The 25,001-nt window shown below is 35.7% G+C and overlaps 2 protein-coding genes across 2 annotated transcripts in view; one reads left to right on the plus strand and one right to left on the minus strand.

Moving 5' to 3' along the window:
• The first annotated feature begins 2,314 nt into the window (after window positions 1–2,314).
• Window positions 2,315–25,001, plus strand: part of luzp2 (leucine zipper protein 2) — a 185,510-nt gene continuing 162,823 nt past the window's right edge. Inside the window, exon 1 of the mRNA XM_044142202.1 lies at window positions 2,315–2,566. Within this exon, the coding sequence (XP_043998137.1) occupies window positions 2,487–2,566 (80 nt within the window). The 5' untranslated portion in view covers window positions 2,315–2,486. The remainder of the gene's footprint in view (window positions 2,567–25,001) is intronic.
• Window positions 10,654–24,461, minus strand: lingo1b (leucine rich repeat and Ig domain containing 1b). The gene is made up of 2 exons (XM_044142192.1): window positions 24,194–24,461; window positions 10,654–13,950 (listed from the first exon to the last, which is right to left on the minus strand). Exons 1-2 carry the CDS (start codon window positions 24,203–24,205, stop codon window positions 12,091–12,093), a joined length of 1,872 nt encoding a protein of 623 aa, XP_043998127.1. The 5' UTR covers window positions 24,206–24,461; the 3' UTR covers window positions 10,654–12,090.

Consider the following 25,001-nt stretch of genomic DNA (forward strand, 5'->3'; position numbering starts at 1 on the left):
TTCTTTATAGAGATCCTAAGCTTCAGGGATGAACTGACATTCTAATAACATCTATTTTTTAATTTTTTCCTACCACACTAAGTTAGATTTAGTGTGGTACATTTTGTGATTGCACATTTTACTGGAAGGATTGTATAATTTTTTTTTAAATATTGCTTTTCTTAATATATTTGCAATTTTGTGAAGAAATCATTCACTTATTTTGTCAAATAGTTGTTTAAGTGCCTTTGATTTGAGGATTATTGTCTTTCTGTGTATATTCCAATACCTCTGGACAGGAAGTTTTATTTATTTTGTCAGAACACACAGAATATTACATGTACTAGTATCAAAAAGGAGCTATTCTGACAAAAACTTTGAGCACTAAAATACTGATCAGGGATCTAAGATTTACCCTTTTTTGTTGCAATTGTATATAAAACAATAATTCTACTGTGAATTTATTACTCGTCTGATGTGATATTTTAGGGGTTTTTACCAGAAGCTTGTCAGACTCTGTGTTTCCAGCTTTGGCACCTTTAATCACTGCATTTTTTACCCAATGTAAACTGAAATACTGTATTTGTGTTTGTTTACTAAATATGCATAAGTTATTTACATTATTAGATTTGACATGAGAAACAATAACATTTTGAAAGTGCAATTGTGCACAAACTGATTTTGTGATAATATTATGTTGAGGCAGCACCTCTAGTTAAATATAGATTTTTGAGTAAAAATTGAAATAAATCAATTTTACCTCCTGTGAACTGGTACTACTGTAGCGTGACCATTGCCTTTCTACCCAAGTCCGCTCGATTCTAATCTCACTTCACAGTTCCATCTGAGCTTTCTCCCATTGAAGTGGATTTCTCTGGTAGAATTTGACAAGCAAACAGAAGACGTTATGAAAGATGATGTTTTTAGAATCAAAGGCATTGTTCTCAAAAAACCAGGCTCCATCCATAGATATATCTTTGAGTTAATCAAAATGTTTCTTTGAGTAGGTGTTATACTTTGTCTATGCCGATTAAACCTGGACTCTTGACATGCTCTCGGAAGTTAATACACAACAACAAAATGCTCCTCACTAGTACTAGTATCAAAAAGGAGCTATTCTGACAAAAACTTTGAGCACTAAAATACTGATCAGGGATCTAAGATTTACCCTTTTTTGTTGCACTGCGTAACTTCTCTTCACTCTACTTTCTACAAAGCATATAAAAACATTCTCCAGTGATGTTTCACTGCTTTGACAGAAAATGAGACAGATCTAAGCAGTCTGAGCAAGAGTTCAAGTATTTAAATTGATAAAAGAGTAGATAAACAGATATTTGTCCTGTTTTTACAAGAGATGTGTTTTCTTTTTCCAAAGCTCTCTGATAACACCATTGCCAGATGAGTTTGTCATTCCACACTATTAATGGTAAAATAGACTGTACTCATGAAAGCAAATGAATAGTTTATCTTTCAACTAGGCTACTTGCAGAGTATAACTCAAGATAAACAAAAACAAAAAACTTTTGCAGACTATACCTGGACAAGTTCAAAACAACCTGAATACAGGCTTTTATGTTAGGTGGCAGAGGCTTTAGTCAGATAGGTTGTAAACTGCTAAATATATTAAAAGAAATTACAGAATCTCATCTGTTATTCATCTAAGAGCAAATACCTTGAAGGATATCTATCTGAAAAAATAAAATAAAATAAGTAAAATTTAACATATCAGGTATTTAATGTCCAGTTCAACACTTCATAAAAAATTTATTGAATATTAATTGACAAGTGTAAACCAATAAGTCTTTTTATATAGAATATATGACCTGTAGATGTGTGATATACATAGATAAGTTTAAAATTTGCAGTATTATATCAATCTTATCGCAACATAAACATGGCAACCTCTATTTATTCAAGCTTCTGCCTTTGTTCCAGTGTGGGAAATGTGTTGCATCAAAGACACACATTACGGAAATTAATAGGTATTCACAACTGTTACATGCTCGCACTTTGCTTCCGCCTCCTGATTGTTTATTTTTGTTTTATTGTTGGCACTTTTGACGGTTCACCGGTGGGGGGGCGGGGCTTAGCCAGCCCAGGTGTTTTTAGTTGGGCTGGTGGCGCACCTGAGAGGGATGAGTGATGGTGGCGTGTACAAAGCTGCGGTAGCAGCGGAGTTCGAAAAGGAAAATTGATTAAAAACGGCGCGGGAAGGCTCTGGATGAAAAAGAGTACCTTCACCTCGGGACGGATCCGCCCAGAGGGGAGCGTCGGAAGTTTTTGGCCGGGAGGAAGTTTGTCTTCGTTTGTTTTGATTTGTTTTTTTTTTTGTTTTTTTTTGAAAACCGGCTGGACGCTAGGAATTTTAGCACCGGTGAAGTTACACGCCTGCCAAGACCAACCACCATCGAAATCACCAGAGGTGCGGGTTTTTTAAGGAAAAGAGAAAATAAAACTAGATATATATTTAAAGACAAAGAAAACATAAAAACTATTAAAAGAAACGCATGAGGGATCTCGAGGGCTTGCCCTTCTCCATGGATGCCATCTGGATTAAGGAACATAACCTACTGATCGGACGTCTAAGGTAAGCCCCACCACACTGTGTGTTCCGTCAGGTGCCCTTTTTGTTTCTTTTCTCGGTTTCCTTTTGTTTAAAAATCATTACGCACTTAATGTTGCGGCCCCTCTCTCCCGTAATCTGTATAAAAGAAATAAGAACGAGCCAGGGTGAGGGTAGCGGGTCGTAACACAACCAATTCAGATACTTCTTAAGACAACTTTTATAATGATTCAAATTGCCTCATGCCATTTCCCCTCCCAAGTTAATTAACTAAAAAGTAATTACTGTTTCCTGCAGACTCTGCTTCATTCTTTATCTTAATCAGACATTTGAATATATTTCTTTGACTGTCCTTCTTTTCTAATCTGTATTTATTTACAAATTCTACATGTTACTGGTCCATCCTTTCCCAACACTTTGTTGTTGTTTAATCTCCATTGGTGCTTAGATATCCTATCATCTCGTTTGTTATAATCTATCTGCTTTGGCTTCTCCTTGTTCCTCTGTGCTATATGCCAAATGTTCCATTTTCTCCTCTTCTTTTTTCATCCTGGATTTTGTCCAAGATCCTAAATGAGCAAACGAAAAGCCTTGTGCATGAGCAGTGCATGAGTGCTTGTTCTTTGTTTGTGTCCTTTTCTTTTAGGCAAAGTGTTTTGCACATTAATCTGATTTCAAATTTAACATGTATGATACAAGAATTAATAATAATAATAATAAAAATACTATACTGAACACTGAAAAAAGACAAAAAAACATTGGTCACTTGTCTTCACTTGGTAATCTCACCCTTTACAATGAAAAATAATAAATAAAAGCGTGAAATTTTTGGGGGATTTTGGTGCCACTGTATGTCCTTCTATGTTATGAAGAATACCAATTTATGCCAGCCTATGAAAGAAGAGTTTCAGAGACAGTTAAACTTGATAATCCAGTAGACTCGGTTCAACTGAGATCCAAGATTCCGAAATTTGTTACATTATCAGCTGCTGTGGTTTGCTTTCACACTGCACTGTGTGAAATGAACCAAACCCTGTTAAAAACCTGTTCACCCTCTTGCCTGTGGTGGCACTGTACCAAGAACCACTGAACCACTGCAAACAAGACACTTCAAAATTACAACTCACTCCATAAGATTAGGTAACAAAAAAAGACAGTTTTACGGTCATTTCTGCTATCTCAGTGAACCCACAATCAATCCAACACGGATTAATATTTAATGTGTTTGTCCAATATTAGGGTGGACCTTTCTATAAAGCAAAGCATAAAAAACCCAATATAAAAAGAGAGGTACATCTATAACATGTATAAACAAACATAACATTTCCTGCAGTTCTTAAAGCTAAGGGAGGAAAGATCCAGTTATAACGTCAAGCTGTCATCTATTGAAATAATTCCTTAGCGATGAAGAGCAGACTGTGAGGTTTCTCTTTTCTTCAGATCGTATTGCTTGATTTTGGGCCTTTTTTTTGATCATTATTCTGCCATCCCAGTGCACATGTCTGTTTTCATCTGAAAAAGATTGATAAAATAATGGAAAATCTGTTGGATTATTCAGTCTTTGTACTTAAAAGGGGGCATTGCTTTTCAAATATAATGTATTGGTCTTTTTCTTCTGTCTCACTGTTTTTATTACTACTAAATTTGAAAAATGAGTAAAGGATTCATGAATGAGCTGGGGACATAGGTTTTCTGCAACACAATAAACATCATGCAGACTAAGCATAATGAAACTAAAACATGCAAACAACATTAACCTGTAGACGAGCATCTAATCTGATAATTACACCAGAAATATCAAAGAATATGCCCTTACCCAGTAGCCCTGTCATACATAATGACCCAATAACAGCAAAACCAAAAGTTCGTGGTATGCTATGCTAATACTTTGCTGTAATTATGAAGATTCACTCATGTCAAAAAAACAAAAATGTTCTCCAGTTGGAGGATTGTCTAACTGATTTTTTTAATAATTAAGCAAATAGGTGTTAGACAATTTTGAGGCAATTGTTTAGTTTACTTTGTCTAAACAATTGAATTTCCACTCCCTTATGGTCAGCCAGTCATTAAATATAGGAAAAAAGGCAAGACATAGCCATCTAGTAAAAGAAACATTTTCTTAGTCCAGTGCCCAAATGCACATTGGATACTCTTCATATTAATACACACAATTCCAATGAAAAAGCATCATATGTCATAAACATCCTTACAGATGTGACCAAGCTTCATGTTTCATAAAAGGCAAGTTTAATTTCTTAACATTTAAACCCAAGCAAAAACACATTTTGGATACAATATGTGTGAATTAAAAGGAGGCAGCAGCTTACACATTTTGCAAACTGGACAAACAGAAAGAAACACTGGCATGACAGGTTGTTTTTGAGCATGTTTGGATATAATTTACCATCTTAGAAATTGCTTTGGAAGGGTACATTCCAAATGATTACTTGTGTTTTGCTTGTTTTTTTGTTTTTATCTCTGTTCAGGTTATAAAGCCTTCAGCTTGCCTTGCTGCCCAACACTGCACTGGTAATATGAATCAACATGAAACATAGTAATTTAGAGCTTCAGTTTAAGACAGTATCCACTCTTAATTATTAATTTTTTTATTTATCTGTGTTCTTCCTTTTCATACGTTTTGAGCTTCTCTGCTCAGCTTTCTACATCATAATGCACTTTTTGTGGAATCCATTTGGACTTCAGTTTTTTTATTTGCTTTTACTTGCTTTCAGTCAAGGCACTTTCTCTTGTTGGGGCAGATGGCAGCCCTAACTAAGTATAGTTCTGCTGGAGGTCGCTTCCTGTTAAAATAGTCTTTTTCTGCTTCAGTGAAGCCTGTCACCCTATGCATGCCAAGGATACTTGACTGAATTCCAATGAAGATTTTATACAAGCTTGCTTTCTTTGTCAACATTTTCTTCGCACATTTTAGCATTTGCATGCAAGACTGTAATTTAACTGTTTCTTAAGACTGACTTCTTGTGAATTTTTATAATAAATAATAAATAAATTGATCAAACTACATACCATTTATCAGTGTTTAAATTTTAATTATTTCAAACCATAGATAAACAGAGAATTGGTGGTTGAGACTTAAAAGTTGTTAGAAACTTCAAAACATCTAAGGAGCCTGATGAGAATCTGTATCTAGCTCCAAAAGCACAACTAGTTTGCAGAAAACATTGAGACATTTATTGCGCACTGAGGATTTTGAGAGCATTTACTTGGTTGTAAGAATGGGAAAACCCATTTGAGTGTTGGCTTTAAATTTTTAGCAACGGAAATTATTTTGCCACATTTTTAGTGTTTCATCTTTTTAGCACTTATCAGAGCAAAGCAGGCAGCGGAACACTGTGCAAAAAGGTGAACAAAATTTTATTCTGTCTTTCATTTTCTTTTATTTAGCTGCATCAGTTTTAAATTAGTTAGGGATGGTTGGAATCTTGCTTCAAAAGTATGTTATTTATGCAGAAGATTTCTTTGTACCAAAGCTGATGTCAAAACTTATTTATAAATTAAACCTTTAGAATTTACTACTTAGCCTTATTGTAGTTTTCACACCCTTTCTGTCTTTCAAGATATGGGAAAAACTTCAAAAGTTTTGCATAGTTTATTGCAGCCTCATTATTAACGGTATAGAAAATCTCTTTCAAAGCCTTTAGTTGCAATGTAACTGTGTCCCCATACCTTGTTCATCCAACTGGTTCATTTTTTCCAATTTGTTCCTTTTATCTATTAACAAATCAATTTGAAAGTTTCAGTGCTTGCATTGTCTTTGTTTGGATGTTTACAGCTTATGTCTCTTTACTGTGAAAGTGTAAAGCTGTAGTTCTATAAATTGCGGTGCACAGGTTTTTCTTCCTTGAAATTGAGCCATAAATAAAATTTTCTCCTTCAGATGCTGAGAATAAAACAGGAACTGGAAGTGTTTTGGTAGCTGTCATACACCCAGTACAGATGCACTGGACTCTGACACTGCAATGTGTTTGCTAAACAGCCACATAACTAAGATCTATTATATACAATATAAAAATCTGTTTCTATTTTTGTTAAAAATGTTTCCATTCCTGCTTTATAATTGTCCTTAAGTACAAAGACAAAAAAAGAAAAAAATGTTACAGTGAGGTTTTGGAATTAAGTCTTAACTTTAAAACAAATTAACCAACAGACAAAGAAAAAGTATTTAGACAATTTCAAAGCAATGGGCCCTTCACATTTGCAATACATTTTTTGGATGATATCTGCAAATTGTAAATAATATTATATCACTTTAACTGTCCACAGAAAACCATTTTTTGTTTCTGTGCTTCTTTGGCCAGAGGGCTGCTGCCGACCTACCTCTGTGCTAGGCAGATAGCTGCTCTGGGAGGTGCTTGGTAGCTTTCTGCCAGGGAGTGCTATGGCTTCTGGGCAGTGACCCTCACCCTAATGCCTGCTGTTTTTGGGTGCAAAATGCCATGAACTTCATACCCTTCTCAACATTATAGCACAGTTTCAATTCTAAGTGGCCGATTAGCACACGTATCCATTGCACACGCACAAACACACAGAAATTTAAATGTTGACATATACATAATCCCGAAGGCCAAAGGTCCTACCAACAGAGGTTCACATTTCATTATGCAACCTGTTTACATTGATGTCAGAGGCACCCCTGATTTAATAAAGTTAATCACTCAATTAGATACCATCCCCATATCCTTTTTGTAGAGCAAAGATGCCCTCAAACATGTTAGCAGAAAGCTTCTTCCTATGATATGCCTGGAATAAAAATAAATGAATAAATAAATGCTCCTCTAATTCAACTCACCTGAATCAAATTAATGGTTCATTAGCAGGTCTCTGTAGACTTGGAGACATGCTAAGGGGGTAATTCAGTCATTAGAATCAGCTGCCTTGGAGCAAGGACGCATGTAAGACCGGCAGGACAGACCTGCTTTAAATAGATGAAAAGAAGATAACAGAGTATGCGCAAAGCTAGTAGAAAGTAAACGACTACTGTTTTCAATATATAAAAAAATAGTATCTTCTTTGCTTGCCCAGAAGAGGCAACATGCTGAGCTCTAGAACTAGTTGTGCTTGACATAAATGCTGGGCTCTGTAAGTTGCTGACAGTGTGATTTGCAAAGTTAAAATCTTGATTTAACAAGCCTGACTGCAAGCGAACAAATTATGTCTCATTCAAAACTGACAGAAAACTCAGGTTGGTGTCATAATAATACAAAACTGTGCATCCCCCAAATGCATTTGCTTACATTTTACTGTGAATCTTGGCTGCTTTTTAAAAGTTTCAGTGTCTCAGTATATTTTGTGTATTTTTTAGCCTAGAAATCAGCAATGTTCTGCACTGTATAATGTACATAATCCACTGGGTAATTGGGACTTATTTTGTGATTTGCACTCCTATATTACCCCTGCAACACAGTAGCACCTACAATTGTTCCTGGGCGTCAAAAGATCCTTTATGACTTGCTGTAATTGGTAAAACTATACATTATGATTTTTATAAGAAAATCAGGCTATTCATGTGAACCTTAACTCTAAGGCCCAAAGCTTTAGGCCACTGTATAATGATCAAAACACACATTTGAATGTATATAAAAAAGTATTTTATATATATGAGGTCCATACTCACTAGGGTGAGTATGGACCTTACCAAACTCCGCCCACAACTGACGTTGTTTCTATGTAAACATGACTGGATTAGTGAATCATTACTGCCGGATTTTCACAATATATCAGCTACTACAATGGACAGAGGAACTAACAAATTCATGTCATCATCTGGGAGGAGGTTGCTGGTTTCTCAGTCACAAGCTGGTTGCAAACCTGAGGCCAGCAGGTGTCACTCAGTTATGGTAGAGCTGAAATTTGGTTTGATGACCTCAATATGAGAAGTTACAGACTGATAGGAGGAACCAAAGAGCTCTGTAAAGGTAAAGGCAAATCTTCTGAAGTTGGGATATAATTAATTTAATTTTACATAATTATCGTGGTAGAAGCCATTTGTTTGTTAAAATTGTGAAATATATTTGTTCTATTTGATGTTTGTTGTGAATGACGTATAGGCTACTCACAAACGAACGAGGTAATTAGTCCAATGTTTACAAACTACAGCGGTTGTATGCGCCACAGCAAAGGTAAAATAACCCAAACAGGTGACCAACTCAAAATCACTCGTACCTTTTTACTCTCTCTCTCTTTGTAGTTTAAGCGCACCTGTTACCGTGGCAATCGCCTGCGCCCCGCAAGACGAGCAAAAATTACGTTAAAAACATAGCATTCATTATTATTATATCAAGTTTCCAGGCTTGATATTTACTTCTCGATTATTAATCAGGGCTTCCCTGAACACAGGGATGGTTGATTGACTAGCTGTACTTAGTGCTAGAGTGGCTAACATGAGTAACAATTTAGTCTAAAGCCTTTTCTGCTAAAATAAAATCTATAGTGTATGTCAGATGCAGTACACAGTGCATATTGATCTGTTTAGCTAACGTAAGACTGTGTAGCAGACAGGCTTCAAGGTGTAGAAGTTGTATTAGTACTGCTATTATGCTTTACTTAGCTAACGGGAAGCGTGTGTTTGTGAGACGGCCACGCACGTGACCACATAGAATGGGCATCAGCCCATGAAAAGCGGCCCCTGTGGAAGGTCCATTGCCCTAGTGGCCTCTTAAAAGTCCAGACCTAAATCCAATGGGCTCTTTGCACGTCAGCTAACGTGTTCGGGGGATAAGCGGCTGGGTCGCTTCCTGTCGATTGATAAAGGCAACTTACACTAGGTGCTTTCAGGTTTTGCCCAACGTAACAATTAGATGTACATTGATCCAAAGCCTCAACAAGTAAGCTGGAGAACGGTTTCAAGATGTACCCCTCATTATACATTCACAGATAGTTTTACTTTTTTTAAACTTTGTGGCTAACATTAACTTTAGCTTATGCTAATAGGCAATATTCTCAGTAAATTTTATTATAAAAAAACATGCTATGTAAGTATCTAATCATTTTTATTCTTTATAACAAACAATGTTTTACCTTATTTTGTACTTATTTCCAAGTATATTATGTGTGTTTGTTGTCGTTAGTATCAAACAGACCAAGTAACGGGGGTAGATTACGGTTCGGGCTTTATGTTTACCGGTACTTACCATGAGGTAGACTAAGCACAAGTCCCATGGCTTAAAAATAGGGCAGCACTGGTAATTGTTAAAGTTCTAGTTCAGCTGACTGTTCAGGTTCAAAGTTGTTGCTTTTAGAAAAATATGATCGTGTTCCTTAAGGTCTCCGCGTTATTTCGTTTTACTTTTGCATGTTTCTTGTGAAGAGCTCAAATAGGATGGTGTTCACAGCACTATGTACAGGCAGATTAGTTGCTCGGCGATCTGGCTCTAGTCCGCTCACTTGTTCCCTTGAACTTGCTTTGTTCAAGCTGAATACATAAGTGATTCCATGGAAATAACACAGGGACAGGTTCTTTATTTAACATCCGTCTCCTCCCGGCATTTTTAGGCTGAAGAAGCTGATCCGGAATGAAGTCGAAGCTGCAAACTTTGCTGTTTGATTTTAGCTTTAACTGGTTGCGACGAATATTTACAAGCACCCGCATTCTTAATTCCCGTTTGTTTGGAAATCCATAAAAACTTAAAATATTAGGAAGACAATGTTCATCGTAATGCTTTATTTGTTTCTGAAATACAGAAACAAATAAAAGCAGTCACCATGCTTTGAGTCATGGTAACTCAAAGCAGAAGAAACCCACATTTCACTCATGCAGATGTGACGTCAGCGCCGTACATGCAAAGAGCCCATTGAAATGCTATGGTACAACCTTAGACAGTACATACATGCTCAAAAACCCTTCAATGTGGCTGAATTGAACCAATTCTGCAAAGAAAAATGTGCTAGAAAGCCTCCATAATATCATTACTTTTTTTTTTCCTTCAGAAAATTGGAATCAATCTAGATTTACAAGCTCAGTAACATGTACCAACATAGAAATACCAGGAAATGCTATCAAGGTATTGTGAAATATTTTACCAAAACCTTTTTATAAAGGCAATTACCTGTGTTAAATGTACTTGCAGCATCATCTTCTTCTTTCTCATTTAGCATAAAATAAATAGCCTGTTGTGTAAAATGTTCTTTATTTTAATAGAATTTCAATTTACCCATCCCTTTTAAACATGTATTTAGAAGTTAATGAACACATTATCTTCAGAGCAGACTTTGACTGTGAAATAAATTGGACAACATAAAATTCTTACGAGAACTGGAACTCCATTTTACATACAAATGTTGAGTATTGCTTAGCAGAAAATTGGATCTTAAGGCAACAAATAAATAATGTCACTAACTTGTAAATATTTAGTGACGTTGTGCCTTCTGGATTCGAGGACAGTGATTAACCTTACTAAACAGTCAAATAGGTTGTAAAATATTTTAGAGATTGTTGCTCAGAATATTTTCAAGGGTGAGGTTATGTTCTAAAATCTGTAACACACTCTTTCAATTAAGTACATCAAAAACATGTTTACTGTATATTTAATCTGCTCTTTGGATTGCAGTTTGCTCAAAACCCACAGCTATCAAAAGCATTACTATTATGCAATAGCGTAATGTACACAGAGGAATAAAATACAGAAAAAATATGTATATCACAACATTTAAATACATTTAATGACAATCTTTCTTTGTTGGCAGAGAAGAGCAGAAACTGGCTTTTCTATGCAGTGTGGTAACATGCACACTTTCAAATTTAACCTTACCATGTTAGCCAAATTACCCCCTCTTCTAAATTTTCGATAAATAATTTAATGATTAAAAAAAAAAAACATCAGAAAGGCCAGTGTTAACATACTATTTTGTCTGTAATTAAATAAAATATAATTTTAAATTTTATATTCAGCCACTAAAACATAACTATTTTTTTTCAATTATCTTAGAAATTCTTGTCAGTTTCTGAAAGGTAAATGTCTGTTTTATTAAATATAATAAACTCAAAAGAAAGTACTTGTGTCATACTTTTCTATTGACTGAAAGAGAAAAGAGTTAGATGAGGGGAAAAAGGAAAATTATTTTTGTCTCAGTATTTTAGGCAATAAAGCATTGGCTCGTGACAAGGTCATGTGCTTTTAACAACTATCAAAGGTAAAAAATAGCCAACAAAAAAAAAAATCCCAACATCAATTTTGTTTTTCACAAAAGAAAGACTACTTAAAATAATTATCAACTGCTTATCTGTATTTGCCTGCTTGTCATATACTGTTACTGTGCTTTTTTTCTTATATAACCCTTATTTGGTTCCACACAGAAATCATGTAATTTAAGTGCATGTTAGCATACTGTACAGTACATGTACAGAAATCTGAACAATTGTTCAACATTTATTTTTAAAGATTCAGTCCCTGAAGTAAAAAATGTCAAAGATATACTGTCTAGATGCACTTGCTGCTGTGCTATCGCTCACAAACTGATTACATATTTTTGACAAGAACAGTATGCATCCTGGCTGCAGTTTGTAAGCTTTCATGACCTCCTTTAAGAGTTCACATGATTTTCATGTTGAATTGTACAGGTGGCTCAGTTGGACTTGCCTCCTCTGTTTCCTCTTTCCGAGGCACATATTCAACTTCAATAGTTGACTTTGTGCTGTCTTTTCCTCTACTCCAGAGGAATAAAATTACAAGACAAAAGAGGACCACTCCAAGGAATGAGATAAATCCCATTGTGGTTGCGACAATAAGTGTCTTTACATCAAATGGAAATGGAACTGTTGTTCTGGTCACATTAGCACCTTCATCACTTGGCTGGTTAGAAATAAAAGCAAATGACTTATTTGGCTGATGTGGCCAATTCGGGGAGTAGCTGTGTACAAAAAGGTGAGCAGCTTTTGTGTCATTGCCAGCCGCATTACTGGCAATGCACAAGTATGTGCCATTGTCCTGAATTTGGGCGTAGCGTACCTCCAGTGTACCCTCGCTGGATACTGAGAGCCTTGACCCTATAGTCTTTGTAGTAATGTACTCCTTCTTGGGGGATAGCCACATTATCACTGGAGCTGGATCACCCTCTGCTATGCATGTGAAGTGAACAGTAGTTCCTTCATCAACATGGCTTTCCACAACCTTATAATCCACAATTTTTGATTTCTGACAGATGAAGTAGTCTGGAGGCAGTACATCTGGGAAATCTTTGAACTCTTTTCCTTGCACAATCTTAGGTGAAGCACAAATGGGCTGTTGTTTGTTGAAGTTAAGCCTCCACCTCCTGCGGAAGACCCATAGCAGGCGGCAGTCGCAAGCCAAAGGGTTTTCATACAAAGCCAGGGTCTCCAGGTTTCCTACTGAGTGAAAAACAGACTCCTCAAGGGTGCTCAAGCTATTTTTTGACACGTTAAGAATACGGAGGTGGTTGAGTCCACGGAATGAGTAAGGCTCAATGGCCACCAACTGTCCCCCAGCCAAGTGAAATGCCTGGAGTTTTTGAAGACTGAAAAGTTGGTTCCCCTCAACAGTATGAATAGGATTGAAAGATAGATTTAAAAACCGAAGATATCTGAGATGATTGATGGCTTCATATGGGATGGTAGACAGATTGCAATTTGTGACAGACAATGATGTGAGGTTAAGTCCATACAAGCTTTGTGAAGCCATAGTATTCAAGGCAGGCATATGAGAAATCTCCAGTATTCTTAGTCGGTACAGCCTTTTAAAGGAGAAGTCCCTTATATCAGTGACGTTCAGATAGCGTAATCGAAGGGATAGCAAGTTATGTACATGACTAAGAGCATCAGTGGGAACTGAGCCCAGTTTATACCCTTCAATGTTAAGGCTTTCAAGATTGCTCAGACCATGAAATGATCGAGGCGATATAAAGACTAGGTCATTGTCCCCAACTTCCAAAGCCCTCAAGTTGTACAGCTCTTGGAACATATAGTCGAGCAAAATAACAATTTTGTTCTCGCTTATATCCAACTGTGTGAGATTGGTCAGGCCTGTGAACACTCCTAGCTGAATGAGCTTTAGCTCATTGTTGCGCAAGCCTAGCGTTCGAAGGTTCATTAGGTTACTGAAAGCCCCTGGCTCAATAGATGAAATAGTGTTTTCGTTCAGTTGCAGCTCCTCTAGCTGAGGGTAATTAATGAACTCCTCAGGCCCTAGAGTCTTCAGACGGTTTTTGCTGAGGTCTAGCAGTCTAGTTTCAGTGGGGATGCCCTCAGGAAGAGCTGCCAGCCTTCTTCGATGACAGACGACTGAACGCTCCTGGCCATTGCAGTCACATTTTGAAGGGCAGCCAGTGGTGGAGCCTGAAAGGACGGTGCCCAGCATCAGGATCAGAATGGGCTGCCAGCATGCCACCAAGTAGCTGTGCCCTCCTGCCTCTCCAGACACCATCCTACTGCTTACCTGTGGAGACAGAAAAATACAAAATATTGATGTGCTTTGAACCTTAGGAAGAGAAAATTCATTTCACTAAATAGATTTTTATGACTAGGGAGATATGTATATTACTAGAGAAAATGCATGACAAAGACTGGACTTTGTTGCATTGGAATTCTTTATAAAGTATTGCTTTGCAAGATCTTTATGGGTTTTAAGCCATCATATTTTTTTATTGACGCAAACATTATTTTGAAATTTAGGAAAGATTTTCTATCGTTAAAAAAGATACCATTCCATAAGATTATATTTTATGATTTAGGAAGTTTCAGGTAGGTTAAGACTCTAAAATACATAAGATATTAATTACAACCCAAATTTACTTCTTGCATCTAAATACCTTTTCATAAGTAGAACAGAAAATTCTTCTTATTTTTTTTATTTTACATCAACATGACTTAAAATGTTCAATGACTCTCAATTCCCCTGGATTTAATTTTGTTAGGGTGAAGTTATTCACAAATGATAGAATCAGACAATCAATGAAAGGGCTTGGCCATACTGTGCAACTATCCTGCTATACTGCAGACTTCTAAGTATGCTGAAAACAATTACCATCAATCCCACTGACACATTGTGTCTGCTTGTGGACAAGCAGACACAAGCAGCCCAATATCACATAGTACAGTTTCATATGCTGAGATACAAAATTGTAAATATTCTGATGTTGTTGCATTATTAAAATAATGTCACAGATTTGGTTACGGTTGTTTGCATCCATTAAACAATTTAGATGCAGTGTTATGTATCTAAATAGCACTGCATATAGAGCTTTATATATATATGCATATATATATTCCTCCCCTTCAGGGGGTCCCCTGTGGGCTCCAGTGTCCCCCACATGAAAGCAGGCTAAAGAGCAAAGTTTCAGTTACAGACACTTAAATTTGTAGAACAATAGTTCTCAGTATTTCAAACCCTAATAAGTCTGGACTTTCACTGTTCCATTCCAACATCTTTTTGTTTTTCTTTTTTAGCCTTTCTCTGTTGTAGATTTGCTGGTGTGTTGGGGATCCATGCCCTTTTTTTTGTTTGTTTGTTTTTTCTACCCATTTTCAGCCATGCTTTAGCTCTTAGGCAGATGGGTTTACATTTGATTCAGCAAAACCTTAGCATAATGTGATACATTCATGATTTGTGAATGACTGTTATGAAGGAGTATTTTAAAAAACACTTGGACCATTTTTTACACCCCACCATGCTTGACATCCACTGTTTTGTTTTCTCAAAATATGGCACTTTGTTGTAGGGTCAAGCACACCCAGCTTAATTTAGCTGACATTTAACATGACAGCTAAATTAACCTTCTCAGGTTTATGGAGTCTGAGATGGAACATTTTGGGTAATTTTCTAATTTCTCCCCCTAGTGTCAGTAGGTAATAGTTTTCCCAGATGCTAATATGTAAAGACTTCTTTGATTTCCAGTTTAAAGAATTAGTCACCCACTTTCAAAGAGTTGATCACCCTTGCTGATGACCTATAACAAATACCATTTCTTTGATGGCACCTGGCTAATACTTTCCCTTTTAAAACCTTTTGGGAAAACAAAGGTGTGTTTTTACTGGCAGTTTTTCCATTTTGGTGTAATCTTTGCTTTAAATGATAGTGTAGAATCCTTTGTGTCTTGTTTATACACTTAGATATAAATTTACATAAACCCTGTTTCAATGACTTCTAACCACTTAGCACATTGGAACTCTCCAATTATTCACTTTTTTTTTTAATTTAAATTGATTTCCATGTTGTTTGAGCAAGAAGACTTATTGCTGCTCTTAGAAATAGTTTCTGTGTGTTGAATAAGCCTAAAAAATGTTTGAAATAGTCTTTGTTAGAGAAAATACTTACCTCCGTCTACCTTGTCATTTATTTTTCCCTTCTCTGACCCACCCCATTCATTTTTAATGGCATTATTTTTGTGAACATTTGAATGGACAGGCCTTTTCTACACTGGCCATTCATGACGATTGTGTTATGTCAGGGGACCTCTCACCCTGTCTCTCAAAAGACCTGTCTCTGCCCACGTCTGCCTCTTGATGCCCCAATAGGCTGCACAGTTTCATGCAGGTGAAACTAAGAGTAAGATGTGCACTTCATGGGTCAATGAATGTCTCAAGCATTATACAGACAAATGAGCTTTATGCATCAGTGCATTTGTGCCTTTCTGATGTTTTAGTTATTAAATACCTTTGCTGTGTGGTATAATATTGAAAAACCTATTAGAATATTAACATTGGGAATTAAATGGCAGGTTTATTGGACCTTTTACGCTGAAAGAAGGAAATGGTTTATGAATAATTGCAAACTGATCATGATGCTAATGGATTCTTTGTCATTTATTCAACAGATTTAGTATTTTCCCATTAATGTCTTTAGGGCCCTATGGTACAGTCTAAGGCTAGAGTCTTTGTCAATAATCATAAATTTAATCATGTTGTCTTTTGATTTTTGGTGTGTACAGCCTTGTTGCACACTGCATGTTTTAAGTTTGAAAAATTATGCACTCTGATAATAGTACATACAAAATTAATAAACTGAAGCAGTGCTACTCTTGAGTACAGTTTTACTTGAACATATTTTACTTGAACATATTTTTTATAACATCTTTTTACTTCTAATTGAGTAAAAATATACTGAAGAGATGTATTATTATGTCACTTCTTGGCTACTCTACCAATTTTTGTCAGCAGTTCACTCTCAGTCTGAGTTTAAGCTGCTTTGAAATGTGTGTAGAAAATGTACATTTATTTTTCTCTGTAACACCACCTATAGTGGCTAGTATGGTTTAGGCATAGAAGAAGAACAGCTATGATTACTCTCTGCCCCATCTCATCTTAAAGACCATTCATCTTTACTGTCACCTGACAAGCTGCAGCTCAGTATGAATACGAATGCCTCAGTATTTGCTGGGATTTGTATAAAAAGGCTCACATAATAAAGGCTCAATCACTTGGCTTCTGTTTGCAAGAATATTGTAATACTTGCTGAATCTCCAAATTCTTATTAAAATTTCAAACTGTGGTTTTATCCATTGGAAGATAGTGCAATTATCTAAAGTGCTAAAATGTGAACTGCTCTCAGTTACTAAATAGTATTTAGATCAGTATGTTTGATTGATATGAATATATTTAGATTAATATTTTTATTATGCAGATGGCTTTGAGCTAAGCGTTTCCATTTCTAGTGAGTAAACTAAAACGTGTTTTATAGTTTTAACAATCTAGTCAACCAGTGGATTTTTGCTCAAGGATGCCAAAATGCATAACTATCTCAAATAAAATATTTGCATGTGTCCCACCATGAGGACCACAACAATGATTAAGACCAAAGTCCATTTGTTTTTATATTTCCAATCATAATATTTAATTTGAACAAGGGAGAGATTGACTGGAAGGTGAAATTTGTGGAAAAGTACTATTGATTATAGGCTATTTTGACCATTGCCAATTTTTGAAAAAGCATTGTAAACACAAAAAATACAGTTAGATTGAATAAAGCCACTGAAAGTTTAGGACTCTATTAAATTAAATGGGGAAAAAAGTATCCTTTGCTGTTACCAAAGTCTTATTCTAAATTATTGAACACTTCATGCATTGTGGTCAAGCATAGTAACTTATAAATGATGTTGTCTAAATTATACTTAATTTACTGTCCCTTTACCTGGGCATACTAACTATACAGGTAATTATTTTTTTCTTAAAAAGCATTATAGTCTGCTCTGTTTCGTACTGACTAGAGTGTACAGTGTGTTGAAAATCTGTGAAATGGTCCTGAGCTGGGAATTGCTGCCTACAACTTTTAGTTGAAGAGTCAGTGAAAGCTGTCGGGATTGGACAAGGCATGCACACTCGATGCAAATTCACAGAAATACTAGCAAGGCTGTTCTTTCATAGTCTTATTTTAGAAATAAAACTTGTCAGAGTTGCAGTTCACTTTTAAACTCGAAACTCTATCTGCATATTTTCTGGTTTAAAATGAACACAGTCAGTCAGATCCCTGATGGAACACCAGATACAAGATCTTTCTTGTACCCTTGTACACTGCATGCATCTGTAACATCCAGATCTGTTTTTTTGGTTCAATAATGAATGGCAGTAATGCTCACTCCAAACACATTCAGTCCTAATTATTTATCTCATTAGACATAATAGACCAGACAAAAAAATCAAAAGAAAGGTATTTAATTATTTGTGTTCTTTCTGTGGTATATAGACAATTTTACTTTACTTTTTCATAGAATTTTAGAATTTGTGTCTCAAATGAAAAAAAACAAAACAACTCAGTCATAAAAATAGTAGTTAGAGAATCAGGAACCCAAAGTACAAAGATTCAACACAGAAATAAGGATTGCAGGAACCACCCCAGGTTAAGACAAAATATTACAAACTGGATGGCAAGCATTTTAAGATTATTGTAATAGAAAAATATGTGTCTATTGCATTCCTTGCTCAGGTGGGTGATTTTATATTTCTGTCATGTTCGAAAAAAGAAAAAAAATTATATTAAAAAATCATATTCAAAAAAGATTAATACAAATACAAAATCCATGCAAGGTTTTCACCTGCTGAATTTAAAACCACCTGAGCACTCAAGAATGAACCAGCCTGAGTCCTCCGTCCCACTACTATATCCTCTAACTGTCTCATATTTTGTGTAAAGCTGTTGTTATTAAAATTAAATGAGGAGACTGCAGAGCAGCAGGACTGTGACCTTCTGAATACATTTGTAGAACGCAAATTTGAGTATCCTGTGACAGATCTGTCTTCGACTGTCACCTCTCCATCCAGCAGACATCGCATAAACACTCAAATTCTGGGAAGATTTATCACAATCATGCTCCATCATTTCCTTTCATGTTGCCCATTATGGAGCTGCATATGTATCCAAGACAGATCTTGTTACAGAAAATATTTTAATAGCAACATCCCAGATATTTTCTGGCTGGTTCACCCATTTATTATTTCTGGGCCATCACAAATTAACTGTTATGTGCAGAAGTGCCCTGATTATAGATGTAAATAAAATGGCCTATAATTAGGACTAAATAAAGAAATGCTGCCATACTGACCAAACAGATTCTTCTCAGTGTTTTCTATTTCCTATTTTATTTTCCCCAAAGTGTTGCTGCTCTTAAACTCCAGCAATATATGATGTGCCGATTCTCATACTATTACATTTAGTTAACTTAGATCTTATCCAAATTTATAGTGAGAATTTTATATAGCAGTTACATATGTCAGATTGAAAGTAAAGCCTATGTTTATCTATTTGGCTTATCTTGGATAAAGTAACAACTTTATTAAATAAGTAGTGTATTAAATTGATTACATATTCAGACCAGACATTCCATTGTGAACATTGACTGGTAAAGTGAGTAGCATTGCTCATCTTATTACAACAGTATATTCTTCTCTGAAAGCCTGCATCTTTCCAAATCAATCTTGCCATCCCTACCCCCACATCATAAAAACAGTTCTTATTAATCCTTTCCTTTCCAACACAGCTGAACAGAAAATGCTTAAAATTGTCATAAAAACCACAACCTACAGTCTGATCTGTTCAATATACCTTCAAACTTTCTAGACACCAGTGGGATTGGATATGATTCCATTTATTGGTTTCAAACCTGATCCATAAAGACTCCATCTCACAATTCACTCTCAATAATGTATTGCTATACCATACCAGACTCTTTAGCATACCTTCAGATGCTCCTTGAATATGTTCTCACTGCTTAGATTTTTTTTATTTTCTTTTGTAAGCAAACTCTAAAGTGCTATGTATATGTTGACATTAAGTGTATATTCAGTGTATGCACACATGTAGCACTGTGGAGAATGGAGGTCTTGGGCTCTTTCTGCATGGAACATGGATGTTTTCCCCTCACATTTGTTGGTTCCCTCCTGGTCCTCTATTCTCTCACAGTTCAAAAACCTGACTGTTAGTCTGTCTAAATTGCTCTTAGGTATGAGTGCGTAACTGCATGTGTGTTTCTTTGTAGCTTTGTGATAAACTGGCTGTCTGTCTAGGATGGATGGATTATCTGATTATCTGACAGATCATCAATAAAACGTGAAGGCACATCCCTCTGGGCTGCATGCCTACCAGTCAGGTCAGTGCTACAAATATATTTCCAATTTGTTGTGTTTTTTGTATCCATAATAACTAATGCTGTGTTAATAATTTGAGTAAAAACAAATTAATGCAATCAACTAAAACTCTTACAAGAATTGATGCGTGTCAACATATTAGCACCTGCATTGATTTTTAAAATTCTCTAAATCTAAAGCCATTAGTTACAACTACTTTGAACACACATCTGATGCAGCCTTTTAATGAATTTCATCTTGGAAATGGGTTGTTTATTTATAAATGTCAAGATAATAAAGCCTAAAATTAAACAACATAAAGTTGGCAAGTGGTTATTGCAAATAGCAATAAACTAACGATGCTTACAGTTCAATTTAAGCTTGCATTCCAGTTTGTTCTGAAATCTCCTTCAATAGTTATCCTAATCTTTAAGGTAAGAGGATAAATCAGTCTCAAATTTTGGCTAGAGTGTATTCTTGCCAGGTACCGATTATTTTCTCCCTGTCGCTTACAACTTACTTACATGCACCAGGCATGTAAGTAAGTTACATGCATGTTTCATACAAAGTAATTAAGCACATTCAATTTAGTTTTTTTTTTTCATATTTATAAAATTCCAAGTTACTGAAGTTCCATAATTTCTGGACACTTTACAAGTCAACAAAATTGTCAAAGTCCCAAGTGATCCAAATTCAATTGAAATAATTTTAAGTATTTCCATGCTGTCCAGTTTTTTAAGTCAAGTTAAAATGTAAAGTAAAAGTTAAATTAAGTATAAAGGATAGAGCTCAAATTCCCCATTTGACTCATTTAATTGATGGCACCACAATAGTGTGACTGTATTCTGTTTTTGTCCAAGCGTTTGTTTTATGACATGCTGCTGCAATGACTTGTGCTGGTCCTTTAAACATTTCTGATATCTATTATGACATATAATATATAGAAAGAACTGATTGAGCTTTTCAAGGCAAATATTACCAGAGTCAAGTGGTGTGGAAAAACAATTCAATGCAAATAAAGCTAGAAAAGATTGGAGCTTTAAAAAGGTCACAGGAAAAATAGAATAATACAACATTATGCTTACTGGAGAAACCCCGTAATACATTTATGCAGAAATGTCAATTAGTATGCTATTTTGTCATGTGAGCAGCAGTTTGTCGAATTATTAATATGTTTAAGGCTCAATTGGTTTATTAATAATTGCCATTTTGAATAGTGGCAAGTACATATTTTCAGCATTGCAGTTAAGAAAATTTCTTGGTACTGTCAAGATTACATGGGTTGGCTTAAAGGCTTGCAATCATTCAGTATAAAAAAAACAGCCTACACCATGTTGCCTATGTGCAAAAAAAAAAAGAAAAGAAAAAGGAGCTAATTTATTTACCACTGAGATATCATAGTGAAGGCCATTAATATTTTTATTTCATAAATTGATTTCCAACATCTGCTAGGCTATATAAACAAAAAACATGTAGATTGATTTAAAGATTGTTTTGGATTCAAAAGAAGTCAAGAACTTTACATAAAAAAATAATTCATATTTTCTCTAAGATGTTTGTAATCCATAAACAAACTGACTTGTCTTCTTTAAGTTCTAGTTGTATTTCTTGGTACTTTTCTGTGTGGCCCCTTTTTACAGTATATCTGACTAATCACCCTCTTCAAGTTACTGAGGTATATTGCTGTCATTTAGATTAGAACTAAATTGTGCCAATGATATCATTTGGTTTTTGTCAGTAAACTAATTTTGATAATCTAATATGAATCTAATATGAACTTCAGAAATAGTTGATGGAACATCAACTATTTATATAGAATATATGTCCCATTAAACTGTCACAAAGAAGCATTTTCGAAAGAAAATATGAAAACATTTTCAAGTATAACTCAACATGTTCATGGCCTGTTCAAGTAGTGACATCAGCTAGTACTAGCTAGCATAGTAGTTCATACAGATCATCTGAAAATCAGCAGATCGAAATGGTCAAAACTGTAATATGCAGAACTGATACCCAGCCAAAGTCTATACAACTGAACAGTTAAACATTTATGTTTTGTGTAGATGAGGGAGACTCACCCAAATTTGAAGCACATTTGACTCCAAATTATGTCAGTATTTTGTTTTAGTGTTATGCTTGTAATAGTAATGCACTCAAACATGTTTTTGTTGTGTTTTATTACTCCCTTAAGTAAAACTGAAGCAGCAATCCTGTTTTGAGTAAAAACAAGAGAGAAAAAAATAATGAATAAATTCAATAAAACAAGGATGACTTAAGTAAATTTTCTTTATTTGTACTTTATGCTAGTAAAATGGAGTGGACAAATTTTATTGTTCTTGTGTTATATTTTTAGCTTCAGAGCTAGTATGTAAGCTCCAACTTATTACATTGGTTAAAAAAACATACATCAGGCATTGGCCAAATAAAAAAGCAATTTTGCTGAAGTTTTCCAACTGACTTTCTGTGGATTTGCCTTTTTGTTGTTTGTCCCTGCTACTATTAATCAAGTGTATTTCACTAGCAAAGCTGACAAGCAAAGGTGGCCCCAAATTAACAGCTGATGTTTTCAGGACTCCAGAGATCCTCCTAGCTGCTGCAGTTTCTGTTTGCTCTGCTGTCTTAGAAAATGCCAGCTCACACGTTTATCCAGATTTTCCTTTTTATTTTGTTGAGCCTGACAAAATTAAGCAGACCAAATTAATCTGGAAATTGCCTAAACCCCAGGCCCCCCGCAGCTAATGTCTAAGGTGAATGACCGTAAAATGAAATTTCACAGCTCAGGAAAAGAAGATCTTGTCAAAATAATTGCTTGATCTTTATCTGACAGGTTATATTAAATGGTAATATGGTACACATTTTTAAAGTCTTCAATTCAAATATTTTATGGAAAAGAGCAAAAGACTTTTTTTCATATAAGAATTGCAATTTTATATAGAAATTTTGTTGAAAACCAGAAATAGATTTCATTTTGACAGTAGCAAAAATGATTCAAGAGTTCTAAAAAACCGTTTCAATTTTACGTTCCAAGACTTTTGCTTGATTAATCTGAATCTGTGGATGCTCTGACACAATGATGTGCATGAATAATAACTCGGGAAAGAGAATCCAGTCAGTCATCATAACCTGAAAAGTGGGTCCCAATTAAATGCTTCTGCATAGTTCATAAAATCTGGATTCAAACAACAGTCCCTTTTCCCTCAGAGACTGTTGGGGGTCTTTTGCTTGCAGTGGATGTTGCTGCACTGCTAAAAAAAGAGAGAGAAACAGTCCCTTTATTGCCATTTTCCTGCTGGAGTGTATCAGCCATGATTATTAAGAAGCAATAAAAAATGGAGCTATGAGATATTGTTCATTTGGCCTCCATAAATAATCAAACAAAGTCACCCTACCACCACATCCCATCCCCCCATACCGACCCTCGCCATCAACACTACTGCCATCCATCTGTCTAACCTGTGGCAAATCAAACACCTGCAACAGCATCCCTGTTTGCCACAGGAAATGGCCAGCAGCAAGCGCTTTATGAGAATGTGTGTCAGTCCTGATGAGTTTATTACCATTTTGAAAAAAAAAAAACAAAACAAACATGAATGTTAATGAGCAGATTAGGAAGCAACAGCAAACCACCCTGGCAAAAAAAACAAAAAAAACACACACTGGGGGTGGGAGGCATAAAACGAACACTTTTGCTCTCATTTGGACCTTTATGTGTGACATAAAAAGGAGGGACCAAAACCATTTTGTACAGATGCAAGCAAAGACATAACATAACTACAGAGGACATGCATTTGTGTAAACACAGCAAAAAGTATCTAACCAATGTAATGTATATTTTAATGACATGCACATATCATTTATACATGGTCCCTTAACAATTTTAAGATTTTAGGGCAGAGGAGCAAGATAAAGCCTCTCCGGATGACAATGCACAAATAAGACCAAGAGCTTTCATCTGAGCATAAGTCTCCTTCTTTACATCCCCTCCATTTGCTTAGGGTATTCAATTTTTTTTCTTCCTCACAATAATTTGCCTCTTGCCGATCCCATGGCCCCACCACTGCACCACAATAAATCTGATCCAGTGACTCAGTGCTCAAAGCCCACCATAGAGACAGAGTACTTACCAGGACTGTCATGCAGAGAATTCTAATTCAGGCAGCTCCATGTTGCCAAGGAAATTCAAAATGCCTCCAAAAGCATGGAGTCGGGACTGCAAGGATTCAGGACGGGCTAGATTAAGACGGGTAAGGACAGCATACGCAGAGATGAGAATCCCTCGTCTAAGGGGCATTTGAGAAATGCCTTCGTCCTCTCCAGATGTGCTAAATCCGGCAGCACTGATAGGCTGACATGTAAACACACAAGCGGCTCTGCTGGCTCACACACGCTCACATACATGCTGCACCTAGCAGAGAAAAGAGAGGAAGAGGGAGGGGCGGCTGATGAGAGGTGGAGGGAGGAGCTGCAGTGCACTGGGAAAATGGGAGGACTGGGAGAATAGGAGGCATAGACCACAGAGAGCTGAAAAGAGATGAAGAGAAACGTTCTCTGATTGCAACAATGATATTTTTTCACTGTACGTTTCCTTTTAAGGTCTTCTTTGGTGCTTTACTTTGTTTCCAGCTGCTGCAGGAGAAGGGGTAGTGTTTAGAGTTGGGAAGAAGAAAATGAATTCTCTATCAGTTTAGATTATTCACAAAAGTGTTCATGTGTTTGTTTAGTCCCCTCCTTCCTTTTTTAATACTTATTAATATGCAAATCATTGTAAGTATATTCCAAAAGTTCAAATAAATAAGTTATAATAAAACACTAATTAAGTCATAACAGAGATCAGAAAAACGTTATATGTATTAATATGTTTGGATTAAATAAGCAAAATTTTATGATGTATATAATCTTGGCTGCAAATGATAGGCAAGGGAATACAGCTGT

This window comes from Gambusia affinis, linkage group LG02 (genome assembly GCF_019740435.1).
Source record: "Gambusia affinis linkage group LG02, SWU_Gaff_1.0, whole genome shotgun sequence".
Classification (NCBI taxonomy): Eukaryota; Metazoa; Chordata; class Actinopteri; order Cyprinodontiformes; family Poeciliidae; genus Gambusia; species Gambusia affinis.